Source organism: Nymphaea colorata, chromosome 3 (genome assembly GCF_008831285.2).
Source record: "Nymphaea colorata isolate Beijing-Zhang1983 chromosome 3, ASM883128v2, whole genome shotgun sequence".
NCBI lineage: Eukaryota > Viridiplantae > Streptophyta > Magnoliopsida > Nymphaeales > Nymphaeaceae > Nymphaea > Nymphaea colorata.
In genome coordinates, this window is record NC_045140.1 from 4,621,676 (window position 1) to 4,640,521 (window position 18,846).

Consider the following 18,846-nt stretch of genomic DNA (forward strand, 5'->3'; position numbering starts at 1 on the left):
AAATAATGAAAGGTAGAGATAAGCATGAGATTGGACATGCTTCAATGAATCCTGTCACAAGCAGCCACATGGGCCACATGCTTGGCTTCATATAGACATAAAGCCTCCAAAAATACTTTATTACATATTAAATCTTTTGGAATGGACTCTTTGCCTTTTTTGACAAATACAATTTCTCAAGTCAATTCTTCATCTTAGCTGCGCACCTTCTCCTTACAAGGATTTATCCATTTCCTTTTCGGCCGCGTTTGATTGTCTTGTATATAAATATTATAAGATTTGAGATCCACACATATTTGAAAATCCTGGATCTATTATCCCGTTTTATCTCGTATCCACAGTTTTTTAAGATAATACAGATCGGAAACGCTTGCTTTTACTTTTTTTTTTTTTTTTTTGAGGAATGAAAATATGCAACCTAATCGTGAGATCGGACTGTGCCAATATTTAGCTTGGCATACTTATTGTTGCAATTTTTCAGACTACATATTTCAATATAAATTAATTTAATTTGGGTTTTTGGATGCCTTAATTCGTAATTCCAGATTTTTAGAGAAAAGGCCCGAAATTTCAGCAGCATAACTACCGAGATAATAATGTTTGGAAACTTTTCATTTAAGCGAATATAACTTTTGTAATTCGCAATGCGGATGGACCTTGGCTTTCAGTTAGGTGGCGAAATGTATTAAGGTTAAATTCAAATATCTTTCTGCCATTCCACTGAAAGGCAAACGCATTTTTGTAAGATTTTCAATTTTTTTTTTGCACCACTAGTTTTACTTTTTACCACCACTTAATTGGAATTTGGATCCAGATTTGATGCATCCAGCTGTAAAGCAAACGCTGTAGAAATAGTTATGAAAAAACTTTTAAAAATTATGCCAATTTATATGAGTGTTATTATAAATTGGCCTGAATTGGTCCGTTTAAATTGAATCGTTGGCAGATGGATTTGAATCTTTAGTCAATTTACTTAAAAATTTAATATTGTATTGAAACTTGTGAGTGATCATCAAAGTCTTATAAACAAGTTATTTAAGTGATTGATTGTGTTGATTCTTAACCTTTAAACATGGTTATAATTTATGATTGCTATTTTAAATATTTATGTTATTTAAAAAAATATCTTTAATTTTAATTTTTTAGTCACTTAAAAGGGTTAAAAATACTCTACCAAAATTATGCCAATCAATACCCTTTTTCTACAATTCCAGTATTTGATATGGTCGTTATTTTTGAGGTGATTACTAATATTTCATTTTTTGGATTAGTGTAACAAAAAAAATTCATGGGGGATTCAAAATCCTTGTTTCTTGGGACCGATTGTCTAAACAAACATTGAATCTCGACAACACTTGAAATTTTAACATTTCTATGCATTATTTTTTTAAAGCGCATTCAAAAGATAAGCGTGAGATTTAAATGGAAAGATATGTCAAGTTCTTTTAATCTCAGACATATTGGATTTCACGCCAAAACAACTTCTCTTGAATAAATATTAAAAAAAACCAAATCCAAATCCAAAACGAATTTTGGATCAATCCAAATCAAACATGGACCACAGCTGTCGGTTCCTTCTTTACCGGTTTTCCGTTAACCAAGAAAAGGCGAAAAAGAAAAGATGGAAAAGGGCGAATGACGCGAAAAGAGAGCGAAAAACCAGAGGCGTTCTCTCACGCGCCCTTTTCCACCTCTCCCCCTCTTATAAATTCAACGGGAAGCCACAGAAGGCCGCTTCCTTTCTCGCTTCCCCTACCTGAGAGGCTGCGCTTCCCCACGGCGCGGCCTCTCGCTCTCTCTCTCCCTCCCTCTTTGCGCCTTCCTCCTCTCCTTCCGTCTGCTTTTCCTTTCTGTCCCACGTTGTGTTGTTCGTCAGTTGAGCTTCGGGCACGAGGTGTTCCGTCTTGCTTCCAATGGATCGGAAGGAGAGGGTGGCTTTCCTCGCGCTCGGGCTCTTTTTGTTATTTTATCCGTTCGTCATGCGGATGGGAGTGGAGTCATCCGAGTTAGGAGCAAATTCGCCGGTCTCCGAAGCGGGATTCACCGGCTGAGGGCGCACGACGGCCGGCGGCACGGCAGGATGCTCAGCGCCGTCGATCTGCCGTTGGGAGGCAGTAGCAGTGCCACGGTCGCTGGGTGAGTGCGGCGGGCCGGATTTGGCTTTTTCCTGTGCATTTTTTTGTTGCTGCATTTGCTTGTTTCCATTTTATTTTGTTTTTCCTAGTCGGAGACGGCCAATTGGACGTTCTCTTGAATTAAGGCTTTCGGCAGGCCTTCTTTGAAGCGCCAGTTTCTTTTGCTCTCCCGCTGGCTCTTTTTGGTATTTCTCATTCTCTTTTTCTTCTTTTTGGTGCTAGATTGTACTATACTGAACTCTGGATCGGGAGCCCACCCAAGCATTATTTTGTGCAAGTTGATACCGGGAGCGATCAGCTTTGGGTGAATTGTATTCAATGTCGGGATTGTCCGAAGACGAGCGATCTTGGGGTAATCTGATATTATTTAGCAATTCCCGTATTTTTCTCTTTGTTGCTTGGTTTTGCACTCGATTATTTTGGTGCACTTTTCCGTCTTGCTTTCTTGTTTCTGCAATTACTTATCGTTGATTCACCGTCTTGTTAAAAGAATAAAGTGGTCACCATTGGTTATACATTACATCCGTGGTATTCACTTTTATGGAAATTGTAGTCGGAGTTCATTTATCCGTTTACAAACTTTCCTTAATGATTATTCATTACTTTCAAACTTTAATATAGTTGTTTGATGATTTACTCAGACTACTGTGTTTTTGAAGTTCGTTTAACATGCTTTTGGTACAGCTAGAGTTGACTCTTTATGATCCAAGCGGTTCCAGCAGTGGGTCTTTGGTTGCGTGTAAGGATGATTTTTGTTCAATGCTTTATAGGGGCCGAGTTTCGGGCTGCACTCCTAGTGCCCTCTGCCAATTTTATTTGCAATATGGGGATGGCAGTACGAGTAGGGGCTACTTTGTAAGAGATATCATGCAGTATAACCAATTGACCGGCAATTTTAAAACCAGCCCTGCCAATGCGAGTGTTGTGTTTGGGTAAGTACCCTCTACCCGTTATCTCCCATTTAATTTTTGAGGTTTGAGCTCTTAAATATGAAAAAAATTACCTGTAGCATCAGTGTAACTTTTCTAACACCATGCTTAATATGCTAGTTTAACTAATAAGACAATTTTCAATGTTTTAAGCCGTTGACTTATTTGGCAGTTACTTGACATGATTTTCTGTTCGATCATGTGAACCAACATTCCACATACTAGACTATGACATGGTTGAGCGTCATATATCTGAAAGAAGTGCATAGGACATGATCCTTTTGGTGACTAGTCATTGTTTGGAGTTTAAAAGTTTATCCAAAACAAACATGTCATTTCAAAGATTGTTCACAGGCTCTGTTGCATGGATGTGGGAACGATCAGTTCAGTGATTTTATTTCTTAAAAAGTTTCTTTTGGCACTGTCATAGAATACTGTGTTTGGCCTTCCTTGTATACTATGGTTGACAGATCTGCTGTTTGTTTGTTTAGTGTTTTTTATTGCTGGGCTGGATGTTTATTTGTCAAATTGATCCTTTCATATAAATCTATTAATAGAAATAGTGTTTTCCTTGAGTGGGACTTGGAAAATTAAATAATATGCATTTTTCTCTTCACTGAAAGTTCTTCACTTAAAAAATTTATATGATGATCACTGGCTTCCTAGGATCCAAAAAGTCAGCTCATTCTTCTTCAGGATTGTTTTTTGTTTTGTTCTCTAACGGCTCATGTGTGCTTTTTGTCAATAGCTTCCATAAAATTTGCACTCTGGATTTCTTTTTTAGATCCTTCTAATAAAAAATGTGCCTTTTCCACAGTCTTTTCATTTTTCCTCCTTTTCAACATTAAGCTGTTCTGTACTTTTTTTCAAAATTTTTTTATGTGACTGTATGTGTCCATCTACGCTTCTGTATATGTGACTAGTGATTATATATAACAGTTAGTATTGCATTTTTGTTCTCTATTTTTTTTTTCGTTGTATTGCTCAAAGTGCCTAGTCCAGTCTAGGGACACCTAATCTCTAGGCGCTATTCACTGCCTTGGTTCCATCTAACACTTTTAACAAAGTAGGATTCAACTTGATTTTGGTTAACAGTTATGACAAGCTAAGCAATGGTTTGCCATTGCTTATTGTCAGAGACTGGTCATTGTCTGGTAGTTTGGAAGATATATCCTGTTGCTACCCATTATTATGGATCTATATTTTGTTCTCATTCTGTTTTCTTCAAGTTTGTATTTTGTAATATTAATATATATGTTTATGCATGTTATACAGGTGTTCTGTTCATGAAACTGGGCAACTTGATGCTAGTAGCCAGGCAGTGGATGGAATCATGGGCTTCGGACAATCAAATACTTCTGTGGTTTCTCAATTAGCTTCTGAAGGAAAAGTCAAAAAGATGTTTGCCCATTGTTTAGATGGGGTAAATGGTGGTGGAATATTTACTATTGGACAAGTGGTAGAACCACATGTAAAGATGACTCCTTTGGTAGCTAACCAGTATGTTACCTTTTGCTATCTCACTGAGAACATTTTAATCAGCAGACCTAGAATCTCTTTGTGTGATAATTTAAAACGTGATTTCTTTTTTTGATTTAATTGTAGGATGGTTTTGGTATAGTTAGGGGATCACTATGTTGATATAGATGCTTGATATTCTCCTTATGGTTTTGTCTCCATGCTTAAATTTCTAATAATCGAGGTGTGAGTGACTGAGTGGGACTCTTGAGTTAGGTGCTAACTGCTAAGTGGTGACAGTGATGTGTCTAATGTTCTCTGTGTTTTCTAGAGGAAAAGAGAGGATGTGCTAAACAATGTGGTTGCACTTTGAATTTGGAAGTTTGTACTTGTGCATGTGAAATGATTTTGTCTGATATTCAAGACAATTTTTTGAAGTTTTTGATAATTCCTTTTTTTAGTTGGCTATTGTGTATTTTAGGGCATATTTTATGTTATTTTCCATTGAAGGTCCTTCTACATGCTCGCTCTTGTATATATTCAACTATTTCCTAATAATGAGTAGTTGGAAAACAGTTGGTGCACTTGTGGACTTTGTCCTTGTCATTTTGGTCCATTTATTTGGGAATCTCTAGTTTTCCCTTTTCCTGTCTTGGTATCACCGTATCACGTAGCAGCACTGCTATGATTGGAGTCAGAGTGTTCAGCATTTAAATTTAACTTGATGCTTTCATGCTTATTCAATGATTGACTATGCCAAGGCTCTTGTTTGGATAACTCTTTCTTATCCAAGCAGCTAGTTTTACTTGAGTTTTCGAGTTTGTGTTCAGTGAACTTTAGCTTTTAATATTACTTCGTTTGAATGGAGCTTCTTCACCTTTACTAAACCACCACTCGAGCTATTTCTGAAAAGACAGCTTATTGCATAATAGGCTTCAAGGAAAGAAGTTGAAAGTGACCATTTCATATGTGTATGCATCTGAGGATGTGTACACATTCACCACGTACCTGCATCCATGTTTTCCAAATTGTTGTATCACACCTTGCTTGCCTACAGTTGTACCTATGTGACATAGATATTGATCGCATGGACTTAGCTGCCTTGTGTGGCTTGGTAGTATTTGAATAATGTCTTCTCTCTATGATGCTTTTTTTCTTTTCTTATGTGATGTATTTGTGAGACATTCATAAGGCATTGTTATGCTTATATCAATCTCATAGTTTTCTTCATCACTTGTTATATTCAATGCAATCATCATCTGATATGTTAGTTGTGGCCATCTCATAGGTCTCATTACAATGTGTATATGAAGGCAATTGATGTTGGTGGTGTGATGCTGCGACTTCCTTCAGATGTGTTTGATACTGGACGTGGGGTTGAAGACAGATTGGGGACAATAATTGACAGTGGAACAACATTGACTTACATTGCAGAAGAAGCTTTTAATCCTCTAATGAAAGCAGTGAGTGAACTGGCTGACAATGGTTACTTGATTGCTGTTCTTTCATTTGTTAGTTGCTCACTTGTCTCTGTCTTGGTTCTAGATTCTGTCTTATGGGCCACATGTACATTATTATGCGCTTGAAGGTTCAAGTTGCTTTCGGTACACTGGAAGGTAATTACTGTAAGCATGTAAATTATTGATTCTGTTTTTATCCAGTCAAGAATGTTTTCTATGCTTACAAATGTGTCCTAATTTCTAAACAAATGAAAGATCCTCAACAGCTTTCAGATGCCCAGCCAACAAAATTCTATGTTCAATTAAGAATAAGTATTGTATTTGGTATATAACATCAGGTGAAAAGGAAAAAAGAAGAACATTGTTTAGCCACTTTTAGTTAGGGATGTAAATGGGATTGGGTATATCTGATTACTGATCCAGTTTAATTTGTTTAGTTAGTTGTGGTAAGGAAACCCAGATCTGATTACTAATTGATTGTGGATTTGATGTGCCGTTTCATGACTAAATATGAATGAGTCCTGATATCCTGAGTGTGTCCAATAAACATCCAGTATAATTACATATAAATGTCAGATCTTATGCTAGTCGTTTCTCAATGGTGTTAAGAAGTAGGGTCTGAGTCTGATTACGTAAAATGATTAAGTGAAATTCAGTAAAGGCAGGATCATTCAAATCTGAACCACTTACCTCCTTACTTTATCTTTTTCAGATTTTGATGTTTTCTAAGAAATAGTATTATAATTCATATTGTTTTTGTACTGCATGTGCACATTATTGCACTTTTATTCTACTTCCGTGTATGCCCTCGCACCATAAAAAAAGATGATCTTGGTTTATTTTAGGTCCTGTGAAGATTCATCGTCAAAGTCGTGGTTCTTTTAGGTTCTGTGATTCATCGTAGATTCTTTCCTATTAGGTTTATTTTCAATATCCTCTTTATTCTTTTAGGTTCTGTGATTCATCGTAGATTCTTTCCTATTAGGTTTATTTTCAATATCCTCTTTAGTCCATATTTTCAACCTTAAGCACATACTTCTTGACAATTATTTGAAAGGGACCTTCTTTTTTGTCAATTGTGCAGCTGATCCCTATTTACAACCATCTGAAAAATTTCCAGATGATATGTTCGCTTCTGGTTTGAAAGTTATTTTCCTTTTGGGCAAATTTTGAATAACTTGTCTACTCCTTTTGGGTAAATTTTGTTGCCTGTTTGTCAGTCTTTATTACTTTTGGTATCTTCGATAACCTTTTTTTATGTTGAACAATTTGCTTCCAAGTATTTGCTGCTACAGTCTTTTATGTGTTGATGGTTTTAGCTTTAAATTGTTCTGGTGTCCCATTTTTGTATTACTAGTTTTAGTGGGGTTACCAATTTAATGGAATAATCCAAAAGTTATATTTCTTGTTCACTTCATGAATGTAAATCTCGCAACTGGATGAAAGATGGCATGAGGTTCAATTAAAGGTTTATTTTAAGAAGCTTCCTAGAAAGTAATTAGAATAATTTACTTCTGTTTTTTCTTTGAAATGAATTTTTTATGTCAATGATCTTACTACTTTTTTCCAATTTCTATGTCTTAAGCATCTTAGTTTTCTGTGTTTGTTTCTTTTGTCTGTGTGAAGTGGAAAACTACATTTGTTTTGTGTCAGTCTTTGTTTTGTTCTGAGACATTTCCATGTTAATTAGGTGGGCCTACAGGTTTGGTTGATATTACTGGCATTTTCTCTTGGTGAAATCTTTGGTCTGTCAAAGAACCATAACTAAGATAGCATGATGCAATTCAACCATGCATATTCTTGGTTTTTTTCTTTTTGCCCTATTTTTTTGACCAATTGTTGCTGATTGTTTGTTATTTTGTTCTAATATTTTATACAAGTGGTGCTTTTGCAGGATTCATTAGATTTGGAAAATATGGTTTTGATATCAGTATACTTGCTAATCTACTCTTTTCTACCTTTTATTGGCAGTGTGGATGATGCCTTCCCATATGTCACCTTTTATTTTGAAAATTCGGTTACTTTGAAGGTTCTACCACATGAATACCTTTATCAGATAGGCGTAAGTACTGCTCTCTTGTTTCATAAGGCATTCTCCTTTTAAGATAATATGTTGCATTGTTGAGTTATTCTCTTCTTGTGCTTGAGTGCAGTTTTGTCCATACTTTGTTTCCCCACTTAGATATTCACATCTATATTTCTAGCTTCTTGGTTAACAGACAATTTTTCTGTTTGATGTTTTTCTAAAATTTAGCATTGTATGTTACTCGACTTGTAAGTTTGTGCTGTGAAATTGGACATTTGGTTATTAATATTATACTATAAAATGTAGATATTAGTTATTGTAAAGCATACTGATTGGTTTTTTAGAAGTTTTACTCATTTATAGTCTTAAGCTTGTTTTTACCTAAGAAAATAAAAACGATGCTTGATCATACTAAGTGATATGGGTACGGGTATGGAGATGCGATATATATATATATATATATATATATATATATATATATATATATATATATATATATATATATATATATATATATGCAAAATAATACAAAAAAGTCAAAATGAAAGGAACGTTTAAATAAGCAAGTGATATAAATTAAAATAGTACGTGTTAATGAACAATAGCTCTAAGAACAGAATGAAAACTGAGTTTGCAAAAAATTAAATCAAGTAAAATTAAATAGTTTGGATCAGTTCTAATGTAAAAAGTACCCAATTGTGTCCAAGTGGCAAGTACCCACTTTGGGTACGGGTACGGCGACACGGGTACGTGGGCCTTTTGAAGTACCCATGTAACTTAGATTAAAAGACATCCTCTACATTGCTAGGTTGTTTAGAGCAAGAAATCATCAGTTATCTACTTCAGATACTTCTTTGCAGTTGCCCTTTAAGTTTCAACATGAGGTGCTGCAGCAGCCACTGCTAATTCGTCCATGTAGAATAGGGGAATGGCTATTGGAAATAAAGTACATATCATGTTTGAGATACTTTACCAAACTCAAATAGCCAGTGGCAAATTGTAGTTTAAGCTATGAGTTCTTGTTGAATCCATGAAATCTCTTGGAAGTCTTTCACACCAGCTGTGCCAATAAATCACTCAAAATAAATACTTTTTCTAAAGAAAACAGAGAGTTTAATGGTATGAGGTGCAGCTGTAAAAGCTTATGAAATCTGTCTAAAGTCTAAATTGGAAAGGTTTGCTCTCTGATCAGATTGGAGATTGAAATGCTGAGTGGTGTTTCAGTGCCTGTAGTTTGAACGTATTAAGGATGGTCACATTTATGTGTGGCAGAGGTCTTGAAAATGGATGTTGACAAGGCATACTTGTATGGATTCATTTTGAAAGTTTGTGATTGTTTTATCCTTGATGGCTTTTGATTAATCTGTGGCATTAACGTAGGTTATCAAGTTCTCTTCTGTATAATGAGTTTATTTCTTTTAAGTATATTTTCTTGATTTTTCTACCTACCTTTGATACTTAATCACCTGAAAATTTTCATTTCTTCTCCAAAACCTTTCCCAACTTTGGTTGGTTTTTCGTTTCCTTGATTTTGCTGTCAACCGTTTGTTCTGATTCTATGGTAGGTGTCCATCTCATAGGACATATTCATCTTTTTTTTTTTTTGCAAATGCTATTAAATCATTTTAATATATTTGATGTGTATTTTTTAATGTTGTATTGTTTTTTTTTCTCCTTTTTGCTGCTCCTTAATCTGCTTAAAACACTGTAGAAGGTCATTGGATTTCTAATGGTCTTACAGAAGTTCCTTTTAATTGTAAACTATTTATTTGTTACATATACTTAACTTTTTCTAATTTGTTCTAACTAGTACATCTCTTGCTTGTACTAGCTTTCTTATGCTTTGTCAATGTTGGAGCCTAATTGAGTACAACTGCTTGTGCATTGTGCAGTTTTTCTTTTTGATAATATTTTTTTCAACAGCTTTCTCTTGATACTTGCACTTCTTACCAGTTTATGCAACTGACTGTTGGAAACTTGGAACAATTTGATTTTACATATCCTTTCAAATTTCTGAGATATTCTCTACCTTAAAAAAAGTATCAACTCAACTGCTAATAGCATATACCTAAAGCCCCCTGTACCTAAGACTAAAATATATGCATGTTGTCATACATGATGTGTTATTTATTGCAAAAAATTGTCGAAAATATGATGAACAGTGTCAGGAAAAGTGCGCCATCATTGATCTGTTAGTGTATATGAAATATGAACTGAACCTTTTAGCTGTAAATTGTAAAGTGTAATAACCCATGTCATGTATCTGTTTGGGATGATTGGTTCTGTTGGTTTTTGGTCCATGTCTTATTACCTGCTTTCCTCACATTTTTTGTTCCATTCGTATCAGTATGGCATTGGATTTTTTTATGTACTTTTGCAGGATTTTGATTGGTGCATTGGATTTCAAAATAGTGGGAGCCAAAATAGGGACTCAAGAGGTTGGACTGTATTGGGGGGTATGGTTCGATATCCTTTTTCTTGCATAGAAGGGACAGTTCATAGTTGTGAGCTATCTATATTTTCTTTTTTTTGGTTCTTAGATCTTTATCTTGGCGGTGCTTATCACCGGTAAAAAGGCGTAGCTTCATAAAGCTAGTGGACCCATCTCTTGTCGAAGGGCATAAACGGACAGAATTCAAGTCTGACACAGCCATTCACATAATTGGTTGCAGATTCAGATTCATGTAGGTTAAGGGAACTTATTATGAGGTCATATTGGCTATAAGAGAGCTATTCAGAACATTTATCTATGCATGCACTGGAATCAAATTCCTTGTGCCCTTGGCATATAAGTGAACTTGGACGTGATTCTTGATCAGATTTGGTTTCTTTTTACCAAATGTAGATGATCAGAGTGTATCTGGATTGACAATGAGATAGACTGGGCCCACTGACATAGCACAGAGTGTATTCCAGATGGTGCATGTTTTCTCCATTTTTGTGTTGGAATACATTCTCCAAACGAAAAACTAGAGATATACGGATTGAAAGGTGAGTGCAGTCAAAGGGGGACAACCTCTGGCAAGGAGAGAAGCTTTCTTATTGAGCTCTCCATCTTTTGTAGAATGTGTTTACTTCTATGTCTAAACACTCATGAGGCGGACAAGGGACTAACTCTATATCTAAGTTCTATGCCTCCAAAAGGTGGATGTATTTGTTCTCCATCTTTTTCTAGGCAAGGCGGCATAGAGTTTTCTATGTGTATCTTGCATGTGGGAGCTCAACCAATTGCACTTTGGCTAAGTAGAATCCTTTCCACAATAATTGGCTGGCCGCAAATCCACGTTTATAAGAACATAGGGGAACTCATCTTCATCTTTAGCAACTTTTGATGGCAATGGTTGAACATAGGGTTTCTGGGGCATCACGTCACCTAGATGCACCTTATTTTTTTGACAACTTTCTATAGTCTTGTTTAACATAATTGGTCGTGCTTAAATGTAAATTATGAAGAGAGAGAGAGAGAGAGAGAGAGAGAGAGAGAGAAATGCTATCTTTGACTAATTAATCTTATGTTGTCTGTGCAGATTTGGTTTTGGCCAATAGGTTGGTGGTTTATGATCTTGAGAACCAAGCAATAGGATGGACTAATTATGATTGTGAGTTAATATGTTGTCATTTTTTAGTATGTTTTTTTGTTGCCATTTTTTTTATTTAGTTACATGTCAGTGATTCTTTTTGTGGTTCCTTTTTTTTGTTTCTGCAACTATTCTTTAGCTTTTCAATATAAGCAACTAGCGGAGTTTACCAATCCTTCATTTTACTTGGGCATTAGAGTATTCTTTTGTATGATATATTTAAAATCAGTTTGTGAACTTTCCGTTAATTGCTTAAGATTTCTTGTTTTGTTATCTCCTTCCTATGGTTTGTGGTTTTATATATAATTTCAAGTTTGTCTCTTACAAATTTGTTGCAACTTGTGATAAATGAATGAAAGAGTATTCATTTTTCTTGTGTGCAAACAATACGTGTTGAAGTGTCTTAGAAGTAGTTGACTAAGGAAGCAGTCGTGAAAAAAAAAAAAGAAACCCTCTATTGCAAGGACTTCTAGGAAATAGGGAAAACTGCATGATTTTAACGTTTCATGGTTATAGTTGTAATGATTCCTATTACTACCAGGATTTTTGATGATGAATATTCCCTTGAGAAAAATTGCCAATTTTAGAAAAATTAGGAACACGATTTTACTGTACTCGTACATTATCTAGACATTGTGGTAAATGTTGATGAAAATTATCAACAGCAGGTGCGCAAAAGAGGTCTGTGTTACAGTGAAGTTTTTGAATTGTTACGTTTGTGAAAATTTGAAATTAGTGCTCTCTCATTGTAGAAACACAAACAAGAAGAGAAAGAAAAACAACGATCATGATGTAACGTGGAAAACCCTCAACAAGAGGGAAAAGACCACGAATGAGGAGGAGCCGATGCCCACTAGCCGCCAGACTCTCTCTCTCCTTAGTCTTTCATTCACACCTTAAGGATTAGGGTTACACGACTTAAATAATGCCCAACAAGGGCTACAAGCTGGATCGGATCCGGATCCGGACCCGGTCCCGAGACCCATGTAACATACTTCAACACTCATCTTGCCAGACATGAACTTTCTAGTCCATGCTGATTGTTTGCGACATCTATGGACACAGTGTCTTCAACCATCTTGGTTTCTGGCTGGTCTGAGATTAAGTAAATGATGGTTAAGGTAACGAGTCTCAAGGGCCAGAACATATATGTCTGGGTCAGCTGACGTTGGCCACGTTCAGCTAGAATCTGGTCATCTGACTTTATGCCATATAAGTAATTTTGTTTCTTTATTTAAATACTAATAAACGCACAATCATTTAATGAAATTGTATAGCTTAGGAACGCATTATTTCCCATCTTTATACCTAATGCCGTTCAAGTTGGGTTAAGAATTTACCCGGTGTGAGATATCAGGTTGCTGTTATTTATAACGTTATTGTTTCATACTGGCAAAAGAAAAAAAGAAAAGCATGGTTAGAAAGTGGTATCTTTGAGTTTGGTCTGACATCTGGTCAGATTTAGGTTAGTTTTGAATCCATCTTACCAAATTCAAGCATATCTGAGGTTTAGTCGGATGTTATAAGTTTGTCTGGCTCATTCACCAACTGAAAATTAGTCAATCCTCCTGTCACATAATTTTTTTTCCTTCCCCCTCTCTGTAAGGGTACTTTCTCTGGTCATAGTATTTCCAATTATATCTGATGGTTTTCAAATTCTCTTTTTCTTTTTCAGGCTCCTCAAGCATCAAAATCAAAGACTCCAGGACTGGAGCCATGTATTCCGTTGGGGCCCATAACATTTCCTTGGCCTGTAAACTAGATTTGCCGCGGTTCTCTTTAATTATATATCTGATCATCCTTCTTCATTGGATTTGTTGAGTTAGCTGGTTAATGCAGCTTGATTCATTTTGTTAATTTATCTCATTGAATGAAAAAAGCTGTTGTATTTGTCCAATCCACGATCTTCTTTTTGTCCAAAACCAATTCTGCAAGATGTCGCCCAAATGCAGTTTTAACAAATCTGGATCAGTTGTTGCCGTCATACCAGCAATTCATGTTTCTGCTCTTGTGAATGCCACTCTCTGTGGGTGCTGGTCATAACTTTGGAGTTTTACCATCCTGGTGTTCAGCCTAAAGATCTACCTGATAGTGGGTTATGTGTTCGTGGCCAAATCAAAAAATTCCCTGAAGACTTCCGTGCACATTGCAATCTTAGCCACAACATGTTTGAAGCCAAAACAAATAGCAAAACTGGAGCAAGTTTGTGGAGGACTACCCAAGAGCTTATATATATAGAGATATATATGTCTGGTTGGGGCTCCGATCTTCTGATGGACTTTTGCCTTGTGCTTCAACCAAGGGGACATCACTCACATTGGAAATTCCATGTCTTGGGCATAAGCTGGAACTTCTGGTGGGTGTAATTGAAAGACAGCTTCTGCATCGGTGCTAGAGGCAACCCTCCGTTGACGACGCAATCATCAAAACGAAGGACCTTCAACATTCTGGGATCGACGAGATTCTGCGACAGGTTCGCACACCTGACATGAATTTCTGTAACAGGACACATCGGGCAGTTGTTCTTTATTTCCACCATGAACTGCGGCAGCTTCCCAAAACCCACTTGGACCTGGCGAACTGAAGGACCGTTGTTTTCGCACCTGGATCCAGCCACTGCATAGTAATGTTGCATCTCTCATGTTAAAAATGATGCATTTCTGATATTTGTGTGACATCATTGCACTTCTTTTGCATAGTTATTTATGTGCAGTACTGTGAGAGGGAGTTAGAGAGAGAAAGCTTTCTTTGTGGTTTTGGACCCATAAAAGTGTTGTCCTTGCTTCACATCAAGTTGACAATGATGTCTTGTCAAGTACCTTTTCTTGCGCTTAGCTGATTGAAGAATCCTGTAGGCCGTAGAGATGAGCGTTCTCTGTTCAGCCTTGCAAATTTTCTTCCTAGTTTTATCAATTAAGCTTGCCCCAAAAAACAGGGTAGATTTATGGAACACTTGTTATAGTGTTTCAAACATCCAATCCATTTTTGGGGCCTGACTCATGGGATGTAAGAATGTGGGATGTTGCCAAACGACTTCTTAGCTTCACAGGTTTTGGAAAAAACGCAGAAAAAAGAGAAAGATAGAAGAAAAGGGAGGCGCGTAAGGGACGCGGTAGAATTTCATATCCTGCTTGAAAGATATGCCAAAAGGTCCTTTTCTAGATAGAAATATGTCCATTATTTACCGCCAATGCTATTATGCGTGTGACCATGATGCGAGAGAGCAGATCGAATCACGCAGCAGATGGCCCTCTGAATGTGAAACTCTGTAGGATGCATATATGTTGCAGGCAGCAGATCGAATCATGCGGCCGACGGCCTTCTTAATGTCAAACGCTGTATATATATATATATATAAGACCACCGTTCCTCTCAGGATGCTTGCATGCATCTCAGTGATGGGCCAAGCCCAACCTTGCCTTGTCTGAGGGCCCAGGGTTAAGTGGGTGAGACCATACTACTTGGTCTTGGTGGTGTTTCATGTAAAAAGGGTCGGTCACTTGGTTGACCCATCAGCTGTCTTTGTTGTATGGGTACTCTCTAGTTCTGCAAACTGACAGCTAGATCTGGTTGGAGAGCTCATTCATTATCTATTCTACTGAATTTGATACTTATTTGGTTGAAACGCTAAGAGGATTGGGGCAAAAGAAGGGGCTCCAGCCACCTGCCCAGCGGGTTGGATTTAAGATCTTCAAAGTTTGGAAGATTATTTGTGGGGTTCTACTAAATCCTAGCTTGTTAACAACATCTAAAACAAAAGTAGTAAAAATGAAGTCAAGAATAAGTTTTTGGGAAGTACCCACTCCTTTCAGACAACAGGAAGAAGAAACATTGGGAAAAATTTTCTCCCTGCTTGTGTTCTCTCATTCATGAGAAGATGGGGAGAACTTTCCTTGGGGATGCATTATTTACCATTCAAACTGGACCTTTGGAAGGCATGGAAAACTATTCACTACCCTGGACTTGTGACAGGTAGGATAGGAGAGAGAAAAAGTGGGGGGGGGGGGGGGGGAGAGAGAGAGAGTGATGGGCAATCTGAGGACTGGTGCAACGATTCATTCATCAACCATGCAAAACATGTAAAACATTTAAGCAAAGTGTTGAAACAATTAGTAAAACTATTGAGGTAACCAATTTATAAAAGCAATGGCCTCAAGGAGTGACTTGGACGGCCAAAAAGAAGTCATTTGAGCATCAAGGAAAAGAACTCCAGCTTTGATCTCAGAGAGATGGAAAAAGGGTGAGAAAACAAGGGTGAGAAAACCTTTCATACCTTGTATGATCAGTAAACTGATGGCGGCCATTGCAAATACCCATTGAGCAAGCTTGAAGGTTGCTGTTGTCGGCATTGTTCTTCAGAGTGAGAAAGAGAGAGGGAGGGATAGAGAGAGGGACAATGGTAGGCTGGAGAAGACGCGTTATCTATATAAAGAACAGCAGGGGAAGAGTTCACATGCAGAAAAGATGCAGTAATATTCTTGTGGCTGGTTAAGACAAAAACCGAGCATGTGTACTTCGGTTTCTTACAGATTTAAACAACAAATACGATAACAAAGGGAAAAGAAAAAAAGGAGAAAAGGTTCTCTTCACCTTCAGTCAACAGTTTAATGGAGTACTGTACCTCGATATCACTGCACTTGAGTTCAGAAGCAACTCAACTTTGAGTATTCATGTTTACAGCAAACGCATGTATCCTTTTGGAATTTTAAACCCCCAGGTTTCAAATCCTTATTTTCACGCAAAATTTGCGTTAAGATCTACGAAGTTGAGATATAATAAGGATTTCAGATTCATCGTTTTCAATTTTCGATCTTAAATTTAAGTTGAGCCTTACTTTATATCAGACCTACCAATTTAAGATTCAAAGTAATCAAACGTCTCCAAATAATAATTAAAAAAAAAGGTTCTTCAAACTTCGCACGTTTATTATTTCGTTAAAAATGATGCGGTTCTTTATGTTTTTATCTTCAACCTTTATGTCGATGAGCGGGGCCTTCTAGGTCTCGCTGTTGCTTCTGATCTCCTTGCACATGCTCTTGTAACTGAATAAACTCCCCCATGTGATACGCTCTGCTCTGGATCTGACACAGTGACAGTGCCAAATCCATGGCTTCCTTGTTTTCTTTTCCCTCCTCTTCTAATAATTGTTGTGGAAATTTGTGGTCTCAGAATTTCCTAAGTCAGACCAAGCTTTTACGTGATATATCATGTCAGATGCCAACTTTCATATGATATTACCAACATTTGGAAACATTTGCATTGTCACAACTAGATTTTCTTGCATACCCAATTTCGGCTGTCACCTAAGCATGCCTTGAACACCATTGTAGAACTGTGCCATACATTCAGTTTTAATATTTTTTGTCCAAGAGTCTTTGGCCATTTGATTCACTTGGAATGAATGAAATTTTAGAAGAAGCATTACTCTCATTCTTTAAAAATGTGACTTGCATTATTAAACGAAGAATGGATTCTGGTAGGCTCATTCTGAATCAATATTCTAGAATTATGATCCCACCTTAAGGGATAGAGTTATAATTGTAGAATTTTGGAATTTTTTCATCTGTCAATAGGGCACAAGACATGAAGACTTTAATATCATGAACATTAGAATTTTAATTCCTTGTTTGCCAAACAAGTTATCTTTAATTTTAGAATGAAAATTTCATCCTATCAAAATGAAAGGAAAATTAAACTTGGAATCTTCATTCCAATTCTCAATCAAGGTGGAAATTTGATTATAGAATTTTGATTCCAGAATTAAAATTCTAAGAAATCAAACACCCTTGAGATATCAAATTGAAAAATTACAATAAAACATTTATGCAACCACTAAACTAAGATCAAATCGCGATTCATTTCGCCTGGCCGGAGCGCTTCATCCATATTGACATTATTATTGTCCACAACGCGCCGCCTACTCTAGCAAACCAAGTGTGGTTTCAACTTGTTGGCAACATAGACAGTTGTTCACAAGATATTTGTTTCATACCCTCTAGCCCAAAAGGTCTGCTCTAACTTTGCCTTTCACAAGAACTGATGCCCATGAAAACATTCTAACCATGATTGCCTCTTTCAATTGTGATGTCCACCATCCTCTACCAACTCTTTTGAATCTCCATATCAATGATCTTTTCAAAGGCACTTAAAAGTCCTTGATAATAACAGTAATAAAAAAAAACACATGACTTTTTGTTGTTATAACAACAATTGGTTGATTCCTATGGAAATTGGATGGAAGCATGTTGTTTGTTATGTTCTTGGTGGAGGAACATGAAAAGGAGTGCCCTCGGTTGGCACGCAGCACGGGGTGCATGCGTGGCACATAAAGGGTAACACGTAGAAGGTGCGAGAGCATAGCATTCAAAGTGCCTTCAAATTGGATTAGAGGCTTGCCTTCTAGTAGCTACTGCGTTTGGAGTGTTTGGATGCCATCAAAACTTGATTTGATAAAATGTGGTTTTTTACTCAAAAAAGAATGTTTTGTTGCTCAAACAGTGTTTTGTGCATGTAGCCAAACGCGACCCTAGATTCGATCAAACCCGATTTTGTAAAAAGAAGTGAAAAACCTCAACCATTCGGGTTTTTTTATGAAAACCCAAGTTTTGGGTATGTCACTCAGACAAACAAACCAAGTTTTAAAACTCATTAAAAAGTTTGAGTATATAAAAGTGAGGTAGATGAGGGTGTCATCCAAATGCCCCCTTAAACTTTTTACATGGTTAGTATAAGCCTTCTATAAGCTTGGTTTTGCTAATTCAATTGTTGAATTTTATTGAAGGTTGATCATTTTTCCCACTTGGTGAATATACCTAGGTTTCTCTCACACAACTTCCAAATGCTAAACGGACATTGTCGAAACTCAAACGGCATTTTGCCACATAACTATATTCACAAATTTAAATTAAAGGCAACAAGACACCTTTTATGAGCCGTAAAATCCAAAGATATGAGATCCAGTGTGCAAAACAAGAGCCAAGCCGATAGGGACGAAGCTAGGGCTGGGCATCGGACCAGCCCGGGCCCAGACCCAACCATCATGGACTGGGCCCCTATTCAATTTTCATAAAAGAATTAAAATATGTATATTTCAGATATAGATATAAGAAAAAATATTTAAAAATTAATATTTTTATCTGGCAGAATTGGGTCTGGCCTGGCCCGGCCGATGTCAACCCGGGCCTAGGCCTGAACCTACTTTTCAAAGCCATGGTGGCCCGGCCTTGATGCAACTTCTGCCCAGTGCCCAGCCTTAGACAG

The 18,846-nt window shown here is 36.9% G+C and overlaps 2 protein-coding genes across 2 annotated transcripts; one reads left to right on the top strand and one right to left on the bottom strand.

Moving 5' to 3' along the window:
• Positions 1 to 1,711: 1,711 nt before the first annotated feature.
• On the top strand, positions 1,712 to 13,485 carry LOC116249953 (aspartic proteinase 36-like; the record flags this gene model as incomplete). The annotated part of the gene is made up of 10 exons (XM_031623272.2): positions 1,712 to 2,136; positions 2,358 to 2,487; positions 2,820 to 3,067; positions 4,340 to 4,564; positions 5,811 to 5,985; positions 6,068 to 6,138; positions 7,954 to 8,044; positions 10,389 to 10,464; positions 11,536 to 11,607; positions 13,262 to 13,485. Coding segments are annotated over 10 exons (1,659 nt in total), but the record flags the coding sequence as incomplete, so codon positions are not given.
• Positions 13,486 to 13,709: 224 nt separating this feature from the next.
• LOC116250230 (uncharacterized protein At1g05835) lies at positions 13,710 to 16,018 on the bottom strand. The gene is made up of 2 exons (XM_031623766.2): positions 15,860 to 16,018; positions 13,710 to 14,202 (listed from the first exon to the last, which is right to left on the bottom strand). Exons 1-2 carry the CDS (start codon positions 15,933 to 15,935, stop codon positions 13,895 to 13,897), a joined length of 384 nt encoding a protein of 127 aa, XP_031479626.1. The 5' UTR covers positions 15,936 to 16,018; the 3' UTR covers positions 13,710 to 13,894.
• Between the last annotated feature and the right edge of the window lie 2,828 nt (positions 16,019 to 18,846).